The sequence below is a fragment of the Ursus arctos genome, unplaced genomic scaffold (assembly GCF_023065955.2).
Source record: "Ursus arctos isolate Adak ecotype North America unplaced genomic scaffold, UrsArc2.0 scaffold_30, whole genome shotgun sequence".
Classification (NCBI taxonomy): domain Eukaryota; kingdom Metazoa; phylum Chordata; class Mammalia; order Carnivora; family Ursidae; genus Ursus; species Ursus arctos.
In genome coordinates this window covers 22,860,124-22,881,283 of record NW_026622986.1, presented here as the reverse complement: position 1 = coordinate 22,881,283, position 21,160 = coordinate 22,860,124, and the positions used below count along the sequence as shown (strand labels likewise).

Here is a 21,160-nt window from a genome sequence, read left to right as displayed (position 1 = left end):
AGATGAGGTCATTGGGATGGACCCTAAAGACTTCTGGCCTACAGAAATATGGGACAGTAAATTTCTGCTGCTTTAAGCCACCCAGTTTGTGGTACTTTGTTATGAAAACCCCAGGAAGCTAATATAGAAAAGAAATGTGGAGTTTTTAATAATTAAAAATTCTTATAGAATCAAAAATTATTAAATATGCTCTGACCCTACAATGAATTAAGTGAATAAAAGTTAAATCCAAAATTCTAAAACCAGGGAGGTCCCCTGTTACTGCTTAAAAAAAAAAATCCCATTTACAGGTTGGCTAGCCCAGCAATTTGCTGGTAACCCGGTTGTTTCTACAACACAGTGCACAATGAAAATAAGCAACAGCACAGAGATATTAAGAACATTCATACTGTGTCATATCATGGTGCCGATAGAAGCTAAATTCAAGACTTTTTGTTGTCAAGAGGCACTAGTATCAAGCTACATTTCCATGTGGATTTTGGCCAACAATCATAAATAACAGAGAACTTGCTCATAAACAATTCCAAAAGGCAGTGTGTCAGGCAGATGGTATTTCGGGGGTGGGGTCGGGGAGAGTTTAACATGGCAAAGCAGAGTCGTGCTTTACACATGCTGGCCGTTCTGAACTTGCCATTGACTTCAGCACCCTGGGGGTTATGGTTTTACTCAGCTCCCAACTGAGTCTAAAGTTGCAATGCTTTAAACTTCTCATGCTAAAGAAAGCAATCTTCTCATGTCATTAGAGTTCTGAAGGAGAAAATCTGCTGTATTTGGGGGAGAGAACATCAGACCTTGGGGAGGTCATGTCTTAGCACTCATGGATATCAGGCCAAAGTTTTCATGTTTAGCTCTCCTGGAGGGCACCAGGATGCCGCGTCCTCTAGGGGTATCCTGTGAATGTGGCACAGACTTCACAGAGGAGGTGTACGACTCGTGAGAGAATTCCTTCTTGTCACAGAATTCTGCATTGAGTTTAGAAAGTATTGATGCAGTTGAGTGTCTACATATAAAATGGCTGGAAGCGACAAAGATATCAACAGAATTTGTTGGGAAGATTGAGATTTCGCTGCACACATCTACACACAACGACAAAGCCTTTTATTACAATAACAGGCATAGTAAGATGTTTTTTTCCCCTCACTGTGAACATTTGCAGGTTTTCACCAGTGGGGCTGGTCTAGAATAGATCCTTCTATGTGTGCTTTGGTGGTTTTGCCCCACTCAGACGAGTTTGTCCTGGGATGGTGCTTTGATGGTCAGCTCCAATACGACTGAATCTCAGATTGGGTTTTGGGATACACAGGCACCCTTGAACCACCATAAGCCTTTAGATCTATCTAGGCTTTGAAGTGTGAGTGACATACAACATGAAGTGAAGGATTCATCCTACTGCTTGCTTTAGGCTGTAAAGAAAGCATGGAAATATGGGGTTCTTCTCATTGGGATTCATGATTACTGGCTAGAGAAGTGGCAGGTATGTATGTATGTATGTATATATTTATTTATTTAAAATATTTTATTTACTTATTTGAGAGAGAGAGAGCGTGCATGCAAACACAAGTTGGGGAGCGGTAGGGGGAGAGAAGTAGGCTCCCCACTGAGCAGCGAGCCCAATGAGGGACTCGATCCCAGGACTCCAAGATCATGACCTGAGCCGAAGGCAAGTGCTTCACCAACTGAGCCACCCAGGCGCCCCAGAAGTGACAGACATTTAAATACCTTATAGGGTATGACCAGTAAATTGCTCTATATTGAATGATTGATAAATAGAACTCAAAATTAAATGTGTACAACAAATAACTGAGTTCTAGTGAAATACAAATTAAAGTATTGCTTGAAAACAATTACCAAAATGTTTTAAAATATTGACAGAATTAGGAAGGAAATAGTATATTTACGTTAATGCAAATTGATCTAGTGCTTGTAAGAAGCAAAGTTTTTAAGAACTACAAAAGTCTTCATATGCTTTGACCAAGCAAAGACATGTGAAGTTCATTCATTGAAGTAACCAAAAGAAGCCTCATGTATGAAAGTATTCAGTTTAATGTTATTCTTAATATAGGAATCTGTGAACAACTGTTGCTGATGGGAGTGGGGATGGTTAAACAAAAGATGGTCCACTAATTGAATAGAACTTGGGGTAACTATTATAATAACATTGTACGGACACTAGCAATAGGAGGATGTAAAAATGTGTGACCCTGGGACTTTGTAATGAAAGCAGGTAACAAAAGTACGTGTTTCCCAAGATTACTATGCACATAGTTGTATTCATTCATTTATTCTGGAAATGTTTAGAGCACTGATTATATAGCAGATATTGGTGCTAGGTGCTGGAGACACAAAGTGAAAAGGTGTGCTTCCTGTTCTCATTAAAGGTCAGTCCAGCTGAAAGATAGTCATGCAAACAAATGGAAAAGAGGAGTTATTCACAAAATGTTATTGGAGGGCAAGAGGAACTGTTAAGTTGGCTGAAGACACAGGGGAAAGCTTCAAAAGGAGCTAAGATTTTTATATGGACAAAATTTGAAAGGCAAGGTAGAGAAAAATAATCCGTTGTATAAGGGTGGAGGTATTAGGAATAATTTAAAAAATTTTAAAAATATCTTTATTGAGATTTAATCCACATATTATAAAAGTCACCCATTTAAAGTGTACAATTCAATATTTTTTTGGTCTGTTCATGGAGTTATGCAAACATCACCACAATCTAAGTTTAGGACATTCTCTTCATCCCAAAGAAATGCTGTATTCTCACTCTTTCAAATTTCTTCCGTTAAATGTTTTTGTAATAATAGAAAATCAAAGCATAAAGACAGAAACTTTTGATCTCTGCCATTGTGGGAAAGCTTTACATTGCATGTAAAACAAACCACAAGTACATCATCGTGTCTTTATTTTTTCATTTTATTAGTGACAAGGTAAATAGGTATGTGAAAATCTTCACAGATATCTACACATATATTTAAATAAAAGAAGAAAAAGAAAAGAGTTGAGTTGAAGGAGTGGGGTTTTGGTGGTGACTAGTCCATGTTGTTTGTTTACTCTATAAAAATCTCCCAAGTGCATGAAACTTGATTTGCCCATTTTTGCCACATCTTCAAAACCAGCTGCAAGAATTTCAATAGGGATTTCTAAAATATACATAGACTCTACATAGAGGCATGGTACAACGTGAATTATGAAAGCGATTGGCGATACTATATGGGAAGCAGATGCTCTCAGTGCATTGATAGAGTGTTCCTCAAGCAGAAGGGATGATCAGGAACTGATGACTGGTGGGTTCACCTGACCTCAGGTGTCCCCTTTCCTCCATTTGCTTCCACATCTGAGGAGGCAGAGGGGGCCACTGTGTGCATGATGGTCTTCTGTCAAGTGCCTGTAGGTAGCAGTGCCTATCCCTCTAAAAAGGACCACTCTTGGCTGGGACTGTGAGGAAGCCCCCAGACCCTGCTCCTTCTGCGTCTCAGTCTTGTTCCTGGCATCTCTACTTTTCTCCAGCTGTCTGTATGACCCGGTTCATGGGGTCCTACATTTATGGAGCCCTAGAAGTTCTGAGTTTCTTCACAAATGTTAGCTTAAAAGGCAGTGGGTATGTTTTCTCAGGGACCTTTTATGACCCCAAATCCTGAGGAGCTAATCCTTGTTGGCCCAAAGTCAGGCACGATGACAAGAGTTAGGGCATTACTTGGGGGCATTCCTCCAATTGTATACAGACAGCCACCACCCTGTAAAACCAATTCTACCTAGACGACTAACATGGAAGACCCCCAGAGGCTGGTTTGGGACCCTCAAACTCTCCGAAGCACCTGCAGTTCTCACCCACAGTCAACCATACACGCTGGGAGCCAGACTTCAGTCCTTACACACTTGAAACCGCTACCATGACAGGATTTAATTCACAAGTGGGAAAAATATGAACTGCATCAGAGTCTTCTTCCATGTGCCTTGCATTTGGTTTCCAATGAAGCTCTGCAACTGTAGCCAAATGGCTTGCCTCCAGGTTAAGGCAGGACAGAAAATTTAGTGTCTGAGTTTGGCTCGTCTTTCAAATAAAGCGTGATTGTTGACATTGGGAATACAAATTTTCCAACTGCTTTGTAAACTGAAGGATTTTGGTCCACTTGCTCTACTATATGTAATATTCAGGATATTAATTAAAAAAATAACTAATGCCAGTGTAAACATGCTTTAGATACAAAGGTCTATAAAATATTGCACATAAATATAAAATTTGTTCAGCGTTTCTTCGGAGTAATTTTTCATTATCATAAAAAGGATACAAAATTGTGCAGATTATACGAATTTGGCTGGTCAAGTTTACCTCAAAAATGATGACAGTACACACGGTTATGGATTATTTACAAGAGTCTTAAATATCAATGTTTTGTGATTGTTAAATTTTAGATGACGGGAGAATAGCTTAACTGAAGATTATTTTCCAAAGGTAGGTACTATAAAGATTAGCAGTAAAAATGAGTAGTAAAGTTAGAATAGGCAATGGTAAATAAAATTCTTAGGAATCCCTTTTCTGGGTTCATCTCACATCTGCGTAACTTTATATTTCTTCCCCACGTATGCTTAACGTGTCTTCCCTGTGTATATAAATTTGAGGTATAATAGGGAAAATAGGTATTTAATCCCAAGCTAAATATTGGCGTTGCTTCTGATATTAAAAATAATGTTTACCCATATTGTAAAATTGCTTTTTTATTAATGGACTCTAGAAATTTTACCATTACTTTTAAACCACCAGACAGGTTCAGGAGTACCTTGAAATTTGTGTATTGCTAATTAAGTCAATGGGAAGACATTTTTTTCTATAAAAGCAACTATAAATACAACTTTTTGCAAAGCTAAGTTAAGCAGACGTGAGTTCCTGGAAAGTGCGAATAAAAGTGATTTCAGTTAGCAGGTGGCGTGGTATTAAGTGAAACTGTCTGCTTTTCCTTAACACTGTCTAAATGCTGAAGAAGCTCATTAATTTATCTGCACAAGATGGTTATCTTAGAAGGAAATTTAGTGAGTGATTTTGAAAACCAGCTAACCAAATTGTAATGTCCAAATCTTCTAGATGACCAGAACATCTGCCTAGAGACATGGAAAATAAATAAATAAATTGTTATCCTCAGTTACAAGATCATCTCTGTCGTTTCAAAAGTACTTTCACAGTACCAACAACATATGCTTGTCTCCCTGAGCCATAACTTCATTAGAAACGTTTCTTTTCTATAGGGAGGTGTCGAATATTCCGTTGGATGCAGTAGTGTTGGAAGGTTCGGTCCTAGTTCACCTTCCAAAGTTGATTGTGATTCAAACGGTTCATCTCTGGGGTTTGAGTTGGATTTACCTGGAAAGCAACTTGAGGTCCCATGCCCATTTCAGAGCATCTGCCAAAGACAGAACGACTGAAGCAAAAGATGTCTTCTATGATTGCTAATGGTTTCCACAGTGTTGAGGACGGATGTTACGTAGCCCAGAAGTGTCTCTGGGCTCTGTGGCAGCTTCTCCAAAGTGCAGCATAGATGAGGTGATATTTCTGGGGCCCTTCCATTTCCTAGGTTACTGGCAAGTACAGGGAAACCTTTATTGAACCTTTGTGTTCCTTCTTTTCCTTGAACAGGACCAGTGTTCACGTGTTTTGAGCTTGGGTTTTTGCTTCTCATGCCTCTGCGGCTTTCTCATCTGTCAATTGCTCCCGGTCATTCATATCATCTTGGGGGGGTCTTGCTCTGTCAAAGAATCCACACTATGAACAAGAGAAAAGAGGGCTATAAAATCAAGTCGTTCTGGGAACTGGGTGAAGCTCCTCATTCTAAAAATTTTCACTTTATACATTTTCTAAGGAAATCGGAGTTCTGTGGATATTATCTGTCCGATTCTCCAAATTAGGAGGGGAAAGTGGAATATTCTTTACCTGCAGAGAAGAATTCATTGCATAGGGCAGAGGGTTTGGGTCCTTCTTCCTGCCATGTCGTGGTAGTGGGGGAATGTCCCTGTTTTGTATAATCCACTTGTGGACCTGGCCTTTTTTCCCTGAGATTATAGTCATAAGGCCCAAAGACTTCCTCTCTGCTTCTCTGTATGCTTTCTGGAGCCAGCAGAAGTGCTAACAGCTGAAGTAAACTGTATAGCTACCTTGGGTTGGAATTTAGGAAAAAGAGAGGAGATGCTTGCATATTGCTCTGTACTTGTGAGCACATAGCATACACAGGAAAAGTAGATTGGTCATTTCTTTCAATCCCAGAACATCTTAGTGACTTCCAAAGATCAACCAGAAACTTGAGGACGAAGTGATTCTAGAATCTTCACCCTCCTGAATTTCCATTAGTATTTAGTCTAGAAACCTGGAACCTCAATTCTTATTGATTGTTTCTTACACTGGAAGCCAAATTCACTGGGTTTCATTGATAACTATTGAGTTGTCTTTTTTTGCAGGACTAGTACCATATTCTGTCAATGGCCACATGTCATTGTATCATTTACGGAAACAAAGATACTATAAATAACAGAATAATATAAGAGTCTATTTCTAAAGGTAAACTATGCAGTAACCTCTGTAGGCTCAGGATGGCACAAAACAGCTTATGATAATGATCAGGAAGGCCGTATTTAACTCACATAGCAAGGATTTCTCAGTTTATTAAGCAAGCCACATATTGTTTTAAAATAAAAATACACCATGATTTTGGGGAACCACAACAATAGTGGCTAATTAAGATGAGACTGGGTTAATTACTCTTATAGTCATGTAATTGTGACACTGTTCCTATAAAAGCTCTGTGAAACTTGGCAGTCGTGTTGGTTTTGGGGCCAGAAATGAATGCCTATTGTAGATTTTTACAATAAACTTTAGTAAAACACATGAAAGAGCACATTAAATCTTCCTAATGGAGATGGACTAATTGGCAAGATTAAAAAAAAAAAACAAGTTCAAGAATATAACATGCACGATCTATTCGGCCTGATAGTCCAAGTATCAGTTAATTACTATATTAATCGCATCTGTGTAGTGCTTATAAAGAAACATCTCAGAGGATTGCTGATAGGACCACGTCAGTAAAAAGCTTGAGATCTTGATTAATTACACAAGAAAATGAAGGCTTCATAAAAAGATTTTCACTCCAAGCATATTGGAAAGAAGATCACAGGTCTCAGCTAAGAAAGTCTAACTCTCTCTGTATTTATTTACAAGAAATCTCAAGATAAAAGCAGCATTAAACACTCTTGGTCTTCTTAAATGTCAGCTAAAACAGGCATAGTAAGTTTGCCAAAACAAACATGATACAATTTTCCCGTTATGCCTTTTGTACTGTTAAAAATCTCCAAATCAGTCCTCTGGCATTGTCTTTTTAAATCTCTAGGTGTATCCTTGTAAATCCCCTCAGTGGCCTCTACTCAACAAGAAAAATAAAAGAAATAAACTTACCTTCCATAAAGCTAAGGTTAAGATGGCCAGAACCAATAATCCAAGAAGTATTGCTAGTATTATTACCCATAATGGGATTGAGAAGGAAACATTTGGGGTTGCCCAAATAACTGATGTCTTAATCTGAAATGGAAAATAAAGCAATTGAGCTTGAATTTGAAAACTATTGGGTGAAATAAAGTAGTAATTACCACTATAATACTGGGGGGTAGTTCTGAAAAGATCCATATAATAGTTGAAATCATCCCAGGGGAGAGTTGAATGTCTACAGCACTCAAACATAGATCTTAACAACCAGCACACTCTCAGGTCCCCTAGGTTGGATGGAATATCTAATTACAGACACCTGGTGTGTGTTTGGCTTAGAACAGCTCAGAAACCCTGGCATGGAATTGAGGTGGACCAAGGGTGAGAACCAACAAGGTGGAAAAGAATGACCTTAAATCGGGCTGGACCTTTTATGGCAGTAACGACTAAAAGTAGACCCTCTGGAAGGCCAAGACTGTCCACACACATTTCTCCACAGAACTGAGCTAACCTCATTGAGAGGTGAAATGAACCGGATCCATCAGACTGCTGAATGTGCAAAAAGATTAGAAATCACCTAATCTAACCCCCCATTTTACAGATGAGAAAATTGAGTCCCAGAGGGGCTAAGTGAGCAAAGTGAACGCTGATTGTCCAGATGCATTGGGGCTGCCTTCAATCCTAAGTCCAGTTTTCAGTTGCTGTTAGAACTCACTCCATTCCCCACTGTTGCAAGGGAATTTGGTGGAAAAGAAGACCCTCCCAGCAGAACTGCACGCTCAGTGTCTGTGAACCACCCCTTCCTCCCCACACGAGCAGAGCAGCTCTCCTGCCCATGGGCCCTTGGAGACCGTGCCCCTGAAGACCCAGATGGCAAAGAAGCTGTAGACCCCCAGACAAAACCAAGAAGAGACCCAGCCATGCTGTTAACACCTTATGCCAAAGAGAAGTAAAAATATTCTTGGATCTAAAATGCCATTCACCAAGGCAAGCCTATCTGGTTTTAGAGAGAAGTAAGCACTGCCTCAGTTAAACCGGTCCAAGTGCTCCTCGTTTTAACTGTGCTGGTTGGAAGGATCATGGGTCCAGTCCTGACACATCCTCAGGACCTCTAGGCCACAATTCTCTAACCCACCGATCAGGAGAGAATAGATGCATGGCGAAGGTCAGTGGCTCTGGGATGTGTCCTGGCTGGACATACATGGGTGTTTTCATAGCCTGCACCCAACTATGGGGCCCTGACCATGCTCACCTCTTTCCTCTGCCTTCTTAACTACATTGGAGCATCTTGCCTGTGTATTCCTCGGCTTGTCTGGCTTTTCATTGCTCCTTCATCTTGGTCCATTACCCCCATGTGGTGGACATACTGATGACTTAATTCACTCAATTCTCCAGCCCCAGATATCATTTACTTCCAAACTAAACAAAGGCATCAACAGTAGTGAGACTGCTAGTCATTCCACATGCATAGCAGTGCCAGGGACTTGATCCCTACTCCTAGTGAGAAAGAGGCTGGCCTTAACCTGCTCACCATTATACCTTCCCCTTTGCCTGCTAACTCCTGTTGCTGAGCAGTCCCTATGTCATCCAACACATCAGCAGGAAGTACAGCTTTCCATGACCACGCTGGGATTAGTCTCCCCCTGCCTGCCACAGTCTAAGGACAGGACACATGGTGCATGAAGCAATTCACTGCAAGGACCCAAAGCAGTCATGATGCCACTGGATTCTGCAGCATGCGTAACTCATTCTACGCTGACCCTTTGCGTGTATACGGCTGCATGAGCAAGACAGGGACTGATGACTTCTCAATCACCTCTTTATATTCCTTTCCCTTGGTGAATTACATCTAGTAACACCTATGACATAAGTGCTCAATCCTCATCGTAAGGTGCTCAGAGAAAGGACATGAAGTGGTCTTTCAAAATGATCCTAAGATTACTGGAAGCAAAGACTCCTACAGTTTCAATAGTGAGAGTTTCAGAATTTTGGAACCACAAGGGATAGTAGTGATCATGTACTCACTGGCCAGTCACAGTGACCTAGGAGAGAGAAAATCTGGAGCCCTGGGAAATTCTGAGGTTTCGTTTCTTCTCTTTTTTCTTTTTTTCTTTCCTTTTCTTTTCTTTTCTTTTCTTTTCTTTTCTTTCTCTTTTCTTCTTTTCTTTTCTCTTTTCTTCTTTTCTTTTCTCTTTTCTTTCTTCTCTTTTAAAGATTCTATTTATTGACACACAGAGAGAGAGGGAACGCATGCATGCACAGGCAGGTAGAGCAGCAGGCAGAGGAAGAAGCAGATTCCCCACTGAGGACCCCGGGATCATGACCTGAGCTGAAGCCATCCAGGTGCCTCAGTTCTGAGGTTTCTTATAGATGTTTCTTCCCCCTGAGCTCTAAGTGCACTGAGGAAACAACATAGTTTCAGGCTATATTTGGTGCATGTGTTAAAGATCCTAAAATTTACTGATAGGTAATTTACAGTAACACAAGCAACCATGCTTCTCCATCTTCCCTGTCCTGATTTACCTAACTAATATCTTAAATCGCCTCCCATGGTTTCATGTTAAACATAGGAAACAGTCCCAGTTTTGTGGATATATATATATATATATACACACATAAACATAGATAGATAGATAGGTCTATCTATCTATCTATCTATCTATCTATCTATCTATCTATGGAACTAAAGGAGTTGAACGAAGGGCCAGAGGGCCACAGACTGTTCTGTTCAAATTGTTAGTAAAAAGCAACTGGATGGGAGAAGAGCTACCAATGAACTTTGCTGGGTTTTTTTGTCACTTGGCTACTATAGGTTTTGATGCTATTATCTAAAAAACTGGTCATTCTGTAGAAACAGGTAGGAGAGGTCACTTACAAAGAGTTAAAATGATATGTGAAGGCTGTTCTTTTTTGCAGCAATAATGGAAAAATATGAATAAAATATTAAATTGAACAGGATGTACTTATTAGGGTCTCTTGAAGCAGAAAACAGCTTTATAGGTATAATTACAAAATCTATTGGCTTTTCATTTGCATTCACTTCCAAAGACTCTGATAGCAGTTTCTTAAAAATGTCTGAGAGTAGATGATCCCTCCTGTCCTTTTCAGTTCCAAAATTCTGAAATTCTCATCACCAAAACCACCATCAGTCTGCTCCCAGTACATTATGCTCACTCAAAAAATACCATGCTATTCTCTTCTCTGAGTATTTTAAAAGTTAAGATTACACATGTCATGTACATTTCCTGTAAGTCATCATATGTAATTAACCAAGAGGAAAGGACAAAGAGTTTTAAAGGAAAGCAAACTGGAAAACTTTTCCCCTGCGCCTGCATTCTGCTTTTCTTGCCTGCTGCCTTTAGGACGTCCACGTGGCACTGAGGCTGCCCAATCTTCTCAATCTAAAATGCGAGCAGCTGCAAAGACCTTCCTTGGCCCCTGGTGTTTTCCTAAACTTATCTAGGCTTTTCACCATATAGTCAAGAAGTCATTACACTGAGGACAGTGGAAATACAGAAAATCAACAACAGTGCCCCAGAGCATTTCTCCAGATTTCAAGTGCCGGGGAGCTAGTTGGTTGTTGCTGGAAAGAGGTGGATGAAAAGTCAAGGGTGACACATCACTGGAAGAGTCGTATGTGTCTTGGAAAGGGAGGTCTTTCTGAGGGCACATTGATTGGGGAGTCATGTGACACAATCGTGTATAAATGGCAATGGGGCATTTCATTCATGGGTGGAAACAGGTAAAGCCCAGCTTTTCCTGAAAGTCAGTGCTCTGTATAAATTAGAAACTTGAACTGCGGAGGCAAGCTTACTAGAGAAAAACTTAATTGATTACTTTTATGGACTAAAGCTTATTTAAATTTGTATTAGTGCTATGGAAATTATAGGATGGTTTTGGGAAAGCTTGCCAAGAAATAAAATGTTGGAAAATACTAAATAATAATAAGCCCACAAGAAACTTAGTTATCCATTGGATAACTAATAGGAAGAAAAATAGGTTTTAATTTTCGGTTTCTCATGACTAAGCAATGATTTAGTGTAATAATTTTTCATTCCTTTGAAATAAGATTTATTAAATACCCCATGTTCTCTGAAGCTCTGTAGGTATTATCATCAGCTCTAAGCTGGAACCTTCTGTAACCCTGGTATATATCAGTGCCATCCAATAGAAATATAATGTAAGCCACATGTGTAATTTAAGAATTTTCAGTGGCCACACTAAAAAAGAGGAAAAAGATGAGATATTAGTTTTAATAATTTATTTAACCCTAAACATCAAAATTATTATTTTAACATGCAATTGACATCAAAATATACATACATTTTAAACTCTGCCTTTTTTAAAATGAAGTTTCCAAAATTCAGTGTTTTTTTTTTTTTTTTTAATATTTGCAGCACATAACAACAAACTAGATTTTCAATGGTTAAAGAGAAATGTAGTCTCACAGAAAAAACACAGCTGCATTTAGTGGAAAAACATCTTATACTGCAACAGTGTTTAGGTTTACATTTAAATGAGTTAAAATAAAATGAAACTATTAGTTCAGTGTCACACTGGCCACCTCTCAAGGTACTCACTATCCACATGTGGCTGATGGCTGCTATATTGGACCACACAGCTCTAGAACAATCTGTATAATCTCACACATTTGCCCATTTACCTCAGTCCCTCCTTACAAGGTTCATTCATCAAGAAGGTGATCCCAAGGCAGAAGGTGGGGTATATTGAGGACTAACGGTTTCCTTTAAGAATATGGGCAAGTGATTATATATTTCAACTTCTTTAAGAAAGAAGGGTAATGTTGACTAACAGAAGTAAGTACTCAAAATTTAGGGAGAAAAACTCAAGGGTGTGCCATCTAATCAACAAACTGTTTCAGTTTATCTTCATGTATCAAGAACATACAGCTATCTAAAGAAATGGCATAAAATTTTAACAATTCACTTATTAGAATTATCTGCAATTTTGGGACATGAGATCCATAAATTATAAGTGGTTTAGACTTTCTTAAAGTGATGCTAAGTAGGGAACATTTAATCACATCATAAATCTTGTTCTTTATTATGGTTGAAAGACCATAAACAAATTTTTAATATGCCTACATTTTATCATTGACATTTATGATATGTTTTTGTATATTTTGACAAAATACCAAGGTAGAAGGAAAAAGCTCTCTTGTATTTGCAACTGTAATTAATGTTGACATCTGTATTTATGTATCACAAAATCTTGTGTAAACATACTTCATAGGGGTCACAGGAATGTTTTAAATGAATGTACCAAGATACCCTACCTACAGTACCATTTAGAAGAAAATAATATCATAAAGAGGACCAGCTGGACCCACATTTTAACAACATTTAAATAACCCCTATGAGATAAGCAGTTTGAACTCCAAACAATTGTTTAATAATTCCATTTTAAGGATTTGAAATTGTGCTAACAAATGAAATGGTTCAGTTTTTATATGGAGGTTTTCAATAAGGATTCTCATGAACTCTTTTATAATAACTACTGTTGGAGTTGTACTAGACAATAATATTCCCTCCTAGGCGTCAGTGATGGAATTCAGCTTCAGCGACACGACACACAAATGCCAACGTTCGTTGCTAAGCAAGAAAAGTGTTCAAGTAACTGAATCCTGTTTTTTCTGCTGCGCTGTAATGATTGAGCAGTCAGTCATAGCCCTTTGCATCAGGCCACCTTTCCCTCACCTCTGAACACAGCCAAGGTCACGTTTCATGAGTTCATTCGTTACAAACACAAACATGCTACAGGTAGCAGGTAGGGGATGCTCTTTTCTTCGATGTGTGAAGCTCACGTAGGGCTCCAGAAATGGGTGAATCATGACCACATTGACAACGGAATACAAACTAACTAATCATCCCACACAAAGGCCTAGGAAAACAATTCTCATTACAAAAGAAGTATTTGAGAGGGTTTCCCCATTGGCAGAGTATAGATGGAGCTCCTATGATTCTCAACCTATTCCAACTGATTGAGCACCTTAAAGCAATTCCCTTCTGTTGCATTCTTTTCAGATAAGAATGACCTTTGAGAGGAATTCACTATAAAACACATCAGCCAGCTCAAAGCACACCGTCTCAAACCAAGCCACAGGAAAATCGTTTCCCTGTAGCACAGAGCAAACTTTCTACCAGCCAGATCTCCACTCGGTCAGGTGTTGGGAGACCCGACAGCACCTTCATTCCTAAATGTTTTTCCAATAACCTTTCCATAAATGATGTGGTAAATCATCCACCTCAGATAATAAGGCTTTTAAAAAATGCAGTGACGAGGGTGGTGGGGATGGGGGAAAGCACATGTATCAGATGATTTTGTGGATCTCGAGATGAGTTGAGAACAGCAGGCTGTCACCTGCGGCCAGTACAGAAAGACCCAACACTGTTGACGCGATTGGCTGTAACATATGTTTCTGGTATGGAACACATGCTCCGAGAAAACAAAGGGACCCAGATTTATCTCCCTTACAGACAAGCCTTTGAACCTCTTTGGATGAACATTCTATATTAAAACCCAAAGCCTCTGTCTTCTAGGTTGAACGTAAATCCAAACTACGGCAGACATCTTGTGAGGGAAAGAAAGGCGAGCTAAATGAAGAAAGATGTGGCCGTCCTTACGTTAAAATGCCACCAAAGTTTAAGAAAATATTTTGACATTTCCAAGTTGGGGTTCCCTGACTTAGCCAGGGAGGGTGAGACATTTTGGGAGGGTTACTATTACTGAGACTTGAGGTGTACCTTGTTCCAGGTGTAATGCAGGGCTTCACAGACATCATTTTATTAACCTTCTCAACAATGCTTTCAGGTGAATATGGTTAACAGCCTTAGCGAGGTACAGTGAGTTCCTAAAGGTTCCCTAATTAAGGCAGGCAGAGCCAGGACAAAGCCCAGGAGAATGTATGTATGTATGTATGTATGTATGTGTGTGTGTTTAGTAATACAATCCCACTTTTTTTCATTTTTTAAATTTAATTTTTTAAAATTTTACTTAAACGTAATTAATTAACATATAGTGTATTATTATTTTCAGAGGTAGAGTTTAGTGATTCGTCAGTTGCATAAAACACCCAGTGCTCATTCCATCAAGTGCCCTCCTTCATGCCCATCACCCAGTTACCCCATCCCCCCACCCCTTTTCCTCCAGCAGCCCTCAGTTTGTTTCTGAAACACATTTGAAATGTGGGTCTCGCTCTGTGTTACCTGACCCCGTGCTAGAGATCCCTAGTGCTTTTATTTTATTGTTTTATTTTTAATTTTTTAAAGTAGTTTCCACACCCAGGGTGGAGCCCAACATGGGGCTTGAACTCACGACCCTGAGATTAAGACCTGAGCTGAGATCAAGGGTCTGATGCTTAACCAATTGAGCCACCCAGGACCCCTCTCAGTGCTTTTAAAGCACAGTGCCAGGGCCCCACCCCAGCCCTCCTCAATCCTGATATTCGGGGTGAGGTCTTAGCATGTATATATCTTTAAAGTCTCATGTATGTTGATGCTTTGCATACTCAGGGTTGAAAATCACTAATCAATTGGATTCACCTAATTTAAATTACTGAAAGTAGATTAGGCTAGAAAGATTAAGTTTTATAACTACATTTTAAGACCTAGGCCAATAAGACATCACGATAGTATTAACTTATATACCATTCAAAGCAGTGCCTCTCGAACTGTACTGTGTACCTGATGCCCTGATTGTGATAAAACGCAGATCCTGACTCAGCAGGTCTGGAGTGAGGCTTGTTTCTGGATTTCTGATGATTTGCTAGGTGATGCAGATGCTGCTGTCTGCAAACTGCACTGCGTGTAACAAAGACCTGGGGACCAGGGTTCAAGTGGGGGTTATATCTACGGATTGACCCAGAGATGAAGATTTAAATCTTAGTATTCTTCCCCAGAGCTCTGGCTGTGGTCACGTTCATTGTAAACGCAGGGTTTGGGTGACTGTGCCTGCTCATCCTCTGTCCCCTGTGTCCCTGTCCACTCTCCATGGGTTTGCCAAGCTGCCAAAGATGCCAGCAGTTGTGCTGTGACAGATAAACCCCCAACAGTGATGTTTAATAGCCTCAATTTTAAAATAACATTTCATTCAAATGAAGCTCATACTGTACTTTTTTTCCGGTGAAAATTATAGTTCTCTGCATAGAAAGGAAAGATGACTAAGGTCATCCAGCTGTCCCTAGGGAAGAGCATCCTCCCCTCCCCTCCCCACCTCACTCACCATGCTGTCCTTAAATTAAACAATCAGGACGATTGCAGTATAATGATCATTGCTATCTGGACTTCTTCCAAATAAAATGGCTTGATGAAAAAGTGGTATTAGTCCTGCACTGTGATTTTTCTGAATAGGAATTGACATTGAAAGTTTAAAACTTGGATCAAGCAACACTAAGTCATTTCCAGACCGAGATAAGAAAATAGTGATCCAGAGAAGGAAACTTTACTCAAGTCAATGTGATAAGCAATTAAATGTAGCATAAGCTGAACAGTGATTTAAAAAATAATTATTTCAATGAAATTATTGTGTCTCTATGTTTTTCAGATACTCACTGCTATGCTTCCCTCTGGGAGTTTTGCTGGCTGATCTTTATAAGGCATCTTCTTCACTTTGAAGGACACCAGGGATGCAAGAGAATAGGGATCATTTTTTCTCTGAAATTAAAAATATTTATTTAAATATATTCCATGTAAATCTTTAAAAAGTTATACAGACAGCCATCCAGTTGTTTTCAGTGTTTTCCATTTCCAAAGCAAAATTTCATTTTTCCTTCTTTTTTCTTTTTTTCTCTTTTAAAATTGTTTTCCCCATCCAGTCATCCTATCCTTCTATCCATCTCTCCATCATACATCCAGACATCCTTTAAGACATCCATCCCTCTGTCCATCCAATTGCCCACCCAGCCATTCATCCTCTAATACTTGCTACAATGAGGTTCAAATAAAAACAGAAAATTGGAGTCCTAAAAGGGAGCAAGCACAAGGATTAATAGAGTTGCTGCTAGTGAAGAACAAAGGGGAGATATAGCAGGTTATAAAATTCTTATTATCTGATAGAGGGAAATATTTTAGGAGCGAGACTGATACTAAATTATAAAGAAATTTATCACATTTCATCTGTTATAGAAGACCCAGAGAAGGCTCTCTTAGTTTCAGCACTGTTGGGATTTTGGGGTTGGATGGGGGACTGTCCTGAGCATTGGAGGATGTGTAGCAGTCTCTGGTCTCTACCCTGGATGCCAGTAACACCTCTACCCGAGTTGTGACAACCAAAAATGTCTCTAATTATTGTCAGTGTCCCCCAGGGAGCAAAATCCCCTTGGTTAAGAACCACTGACTTAGAGCCATAGAGTTTTTGATAAAACTTTACAGTAAATTTTTTGTTGTTGTTTAATTGGTTCTCATATTAACTGTTGATTAAAGTCAAAGGAAAATATTTAAGACTAAGTCAAGGAATGTAAATTTTGAGAATGTAAATTTCTGTGGTTCCCCACCATTTAACTTGAGACAGTGATTAGAGCTATCCAGTCTTGGGCTGTAGCTGGTTCATAATAGCTCTTGAGAGCAGACTTAAAATTTCTGGAATTTTGAGTATAAGTTGTTAAACGGAGTCATTTTTAAAACTTCTATATATGTACATTTCAGAAAATTATATTTTTAAAAAGGTAATACATACCGAAAACTCAGTATTTATTAACTATTTTATTGTATCTTACTAGTATCTGTGCTCTGGATATTATTTAAGTCTGTTGTATCTGGAAGGGGAGCTACTATACTATGGTGTGCTAATGCTTCTCTTTCCAACTCCAGATTTGGTGATGTCATGCTGGCGGCTTGGAATTAGCCATGGTGGGAATATTTACACCATGAGAATCAGCAAATGCTACACATTGGAGCGTCCCCCCTCCCACAGAGCAGTTTATTAAACATTCACCAGCACTACACCATTTATAATCCAATGTTGGGTTTCTTAAGGCCAATCCATCAAGTTGGAGAGTAACAATTTTGTTTACTTTTTTTTTACAAAGTTTTTTTTTTTTCTGTGACTGAATTTTTTTCTCCCTTTAATAAATCTCATTTCCTCTAGATGATAAGGACAGGCCAGAGTATGCAAAACTTTTAAATACTTAAAATCACTATATCTTTGACTTTTTCTTTCTTTCTACTCCAACATTCCTGGATAAGTAACTTTATTCACTTGGAAACATTATTTTTTCGTTGTCATTCTTCTGATGTTCTCTTGTCTCCTGGCTTTTCCATTTTGGATTTTTGTTTGTTTGTTTGTATGAGAAGTGTTTTTTAAAACGTGGAAAATTTTGGTCATAAAATCTGGCATGTACTTGGTGATTTAAATCTACCTTCTTTACCACCCTGCCTGGTAGGCACAGAAGGAACATGACCAAATTCTGGTCATGAGATTCTGTGCGTAAGGATCACAATTACATACTCATGGATCATGATCAAGTTTTCTCTTGTCTCCAAGTTCAATTTAAAAAATTGACGGAAAATAATTCTCTTGCTCTTCAAGTCTTATCTTTGAGGAACAAATCAACAGAGACCGCCACCTCTGTCTCAACTCTAGATGGGAAGTTTTGTACTGCCTGATCCTGCGTTTATGAATATGGAAGTTTCTTAATGAATAAAAGGTGGTATTTGAACTCTAGAATGTAGAACACGGAGAAACAGGTTTCTCTGAGGGGATTTCTATTCATCTCTTTCCTTTACCCCCTTTTGGCCACAGTTTGATTTCTCCTCATGTTTTACTTCATCACCAATCCTTAGTATCCTTTCCAGTGGTTCACAGTGCCCTGGGCTCTGCTGAGTTTCAGAAACACCCGGGATCAGGCTCAGGGATTCTGATCCAGAAAGATGAGGATGAAACTGTATTTGTCCTTCATTGTTTGCAATTTTGACATTGTTGTTTAACTTATTATTTGTCTCTATTACTTTTCTCCCCGACAAGATTATATAGAAATAGAGGGTGTAAACCATGGATATAATGTTTATATCCTCCACAGCACCTCAAACAGCATCAACTCTGGCTGACTGACCACGTAAATGGACAGTGAATGAACCCTCCCACCCCATATAACACCCATTTGATAGCACCTTATAGAAGGTTTAGTTCTTTCGATGGTTGAATTGGACCCCCTCCACTATCAACTAGACTAGAAAGTTCAAGAAGTTGTAAGAAAGGTAGTAACATAAAATGCGGGCTGCAGTTCATGAAAATGAGCTGTTGACCTGCCCCTCCACTGTTTGATTCAGTGACGCAAACTGACAAGAGTCTGGGGTCTGAACAAATTAAGGTTGTAACAATACAACTCTTAGATGGACCTACTCCTTATTTTAAATTATTCTCTAAAACCAAGGTTTCTTCCACCCTCTTCAATAGGAAAATGCATTTTTTTTTCATTTTTCTAAGATGCTGGAGCTCCAAGGAATGGGGAATGTAAGCAGTTAGGCTATGATCAGCTGGGGCGGCACCAAAGATACGCTAGTCTTATGACTGCAGGTCAAAGGCATGGCACAGGTAAGTATTTAATTCATGAACGACAGTTATGAGCAGAGTCACGTTATTGACTCCACATTCTAAGTTGAATGCTTTCAGCCGTGGTCTTCATATAACGACTACATATTCTTATGTTTAAAAGAAATGTCGTCTTCCATGTAGCAGTCCACTTAGGTAATAGCAATCACTGCCATATTGCAGACAATTTAGGACTGAAAAAGCAGCTGGAGTTAATATCCCTTGACAATATCTTGGACCTCCAGCCTGCCCCAGCTAGCTATTAATCCTCAGAAAATGCCCTGTTCCTCTGTCATTGCTGCGTCATTTCGACCATGGTTTGCACCTCACTAGCTGCCTCTATTATGCACTTTTGCACAATGATTTGCTTATGGTCTTGGTACTAATAAAAGTCCTCTAGTTGGTAACCAACGGAGAGTGAGGCTTTGGAATTGGTTAAATACATAGTGTGGCTGGTAACGTCACGAGCCCTTCCACTCCTACCTTCCCACTGCTTAATTCTTTCTTAAGAATTCTTTCTGATCACATAGCCCATGTTTAAGTACTCAGCATTCGCCAGAAACAAAGCCTCGTGAGATGAAAAAATCCAAGCAATTACTGGTAAAATCTTACCCCGTGAAGGATTGTTTCAAGCAACAATCACAGGACAGGATATCATTCAGGACTAATCTAAATAAAATCTTTTTCTGACCGGTTTGCATGTTCACCAAGTGGACAGAAACAAACATAATGCAGCAAATCATGTCATGCAAGAATTGTAAACTTTCCAGTTTGGATTAGGAAGGCAGAAAATGTTTACCTCCTTCTGGATTGCATGACAAAACCATTAAAGAGCTCCAGTATGTAGTATATTCTTAGAGCGGGAAAGGCAGGGAGGGAACAAAAGGGAGAGAGACTGCAATGAGACACTCCTCTTTGGCACTTAGCTTCCAAGACAGGAATAAGCAGAAACTGGATGTGTGGAAATGTGGGCTATGGCTGTGGGTAAGTGCTGGTGACTTGAGCCACTCTCTCTGGTCTTGGTTTTGGCTCACATCATGATCTCAGGGTGCTGGGATCATTGAGCAGTAGGGAGCCTGCTCGAGATTCCCTCTCTCCTTCTGCCCCTCCCCCTGCTCTCTCTCTCTCAAATAAGTTAATCTTTAAAAAAATAAAATAATCATGTTTCCCTCGACTGTGGTGTCATAATGATTTTAGTCCCGCTTCACCAAAAAGTTATTCTCCCTTATTTCAGTAGGATGCGATGCCCAAAGCAATAGAAGGAATGTATGGTTATCATTGAAGACTGTGTGGGCTTGGGAATTCAGTGAGACTGCTCTCCTCAACTCCTCAACTCTGAGGTAAGAAGTAACAACCCAAAAGCAGAGCGACCATGAGCAAACTGATGGAAAGGAAGTGATACCTGAAGAGGTGCCTGGTGCAGAGTTGGCTCTCCATGGGTATTTGTTTAGTGAATGAATGAATAATGGTTTAACTAAAGAAAAAAAATCAAAAATCAAATAAATTGTGTACTGCACTTCTCCCTGGTTCAGGCATTCAAAACTGGGGGTGATTTTGCCCCCGGGGGACGTTGGCAATGTCTGGAGACAGTTTTGATGGGTTGCATCTAGTGGGTGGGAGGCCAGGCATGCTGCTAAGCATCCCATAATGCACTTCCTATAAAGCATTCTAGAATCCTATAGTGATAGGTCCCCCACAACACAGAATGATCTGATTTGAAATAGTATGCCAAGATTAAGAAACCCTGCCTTAGGTTAAAAAAAAACAAAAACAAAAACAAAAAAACACTTCACAATCACTGTTTCAAATACCTTTAACTTTCCTTCTATTTATTTTAGAAACAAATAAGATTTGTGAGACTACAGAAAGTATTTTGAATCCCAGAAAACATGAAAATCCAGAGCTATGAAATTCTGTATTTATTAGTTAGACTCAAAAGGATTTGATTTTCTACGGTGCAATGAGCCAGATGAATTTTTTAGTAGTTAAAACATGAGCAAGAATGCATAGATTTGGTAGGGTTTTTAATTTAGCTTGTTTCCCCCTCTCTAGATCCTTTCTAAACAACAAGGTCCCCACATAGTAATATCACTTAAATAAATAGCTCTTTCCCAATGGAAAAAATTAATTTGTTTAGTATAAAAGAGATCTTAAAAC

General features: G+C 39.2%; 1 protein-coding gene across 2 annotated transcripts in view; it reads right to left on the bottom strand.

The window, feature by feature from the left end:
- Window positions 1–2,891: 2,891 nt before the first annotated feature.
- The window catches only part of ITGA8 (integrin subunit alpha 8), a 172,566-nt gene continuing 154,297 nt past the window's right edge, over window positions 2,892–21,160 (bottom strand). For both annotated transcript variants that reach the window (XM_026479018.4, XM_026479019.4), the window contains 3 exons: window positions 16,027–16,128; window positions 7,430–7,552; window positions 2,892–5,749 (listed from right to left, as the gene is read on the bottom strand). In XM_026479018.4, coding sequence (XP_026334803.2) covers window positions 5,663–5,749; window positions 7,430–7,552; window positions 16,027–16,128 — 312 coding nt within the window. In that variant the 3' untranslated portion in view covers window positions 2,892–5,662. The remainder of the gene's footprint in view (window positions 5,750–7,429; window positions 7,553–16,026; window positions 16,129–21,160) is intronic.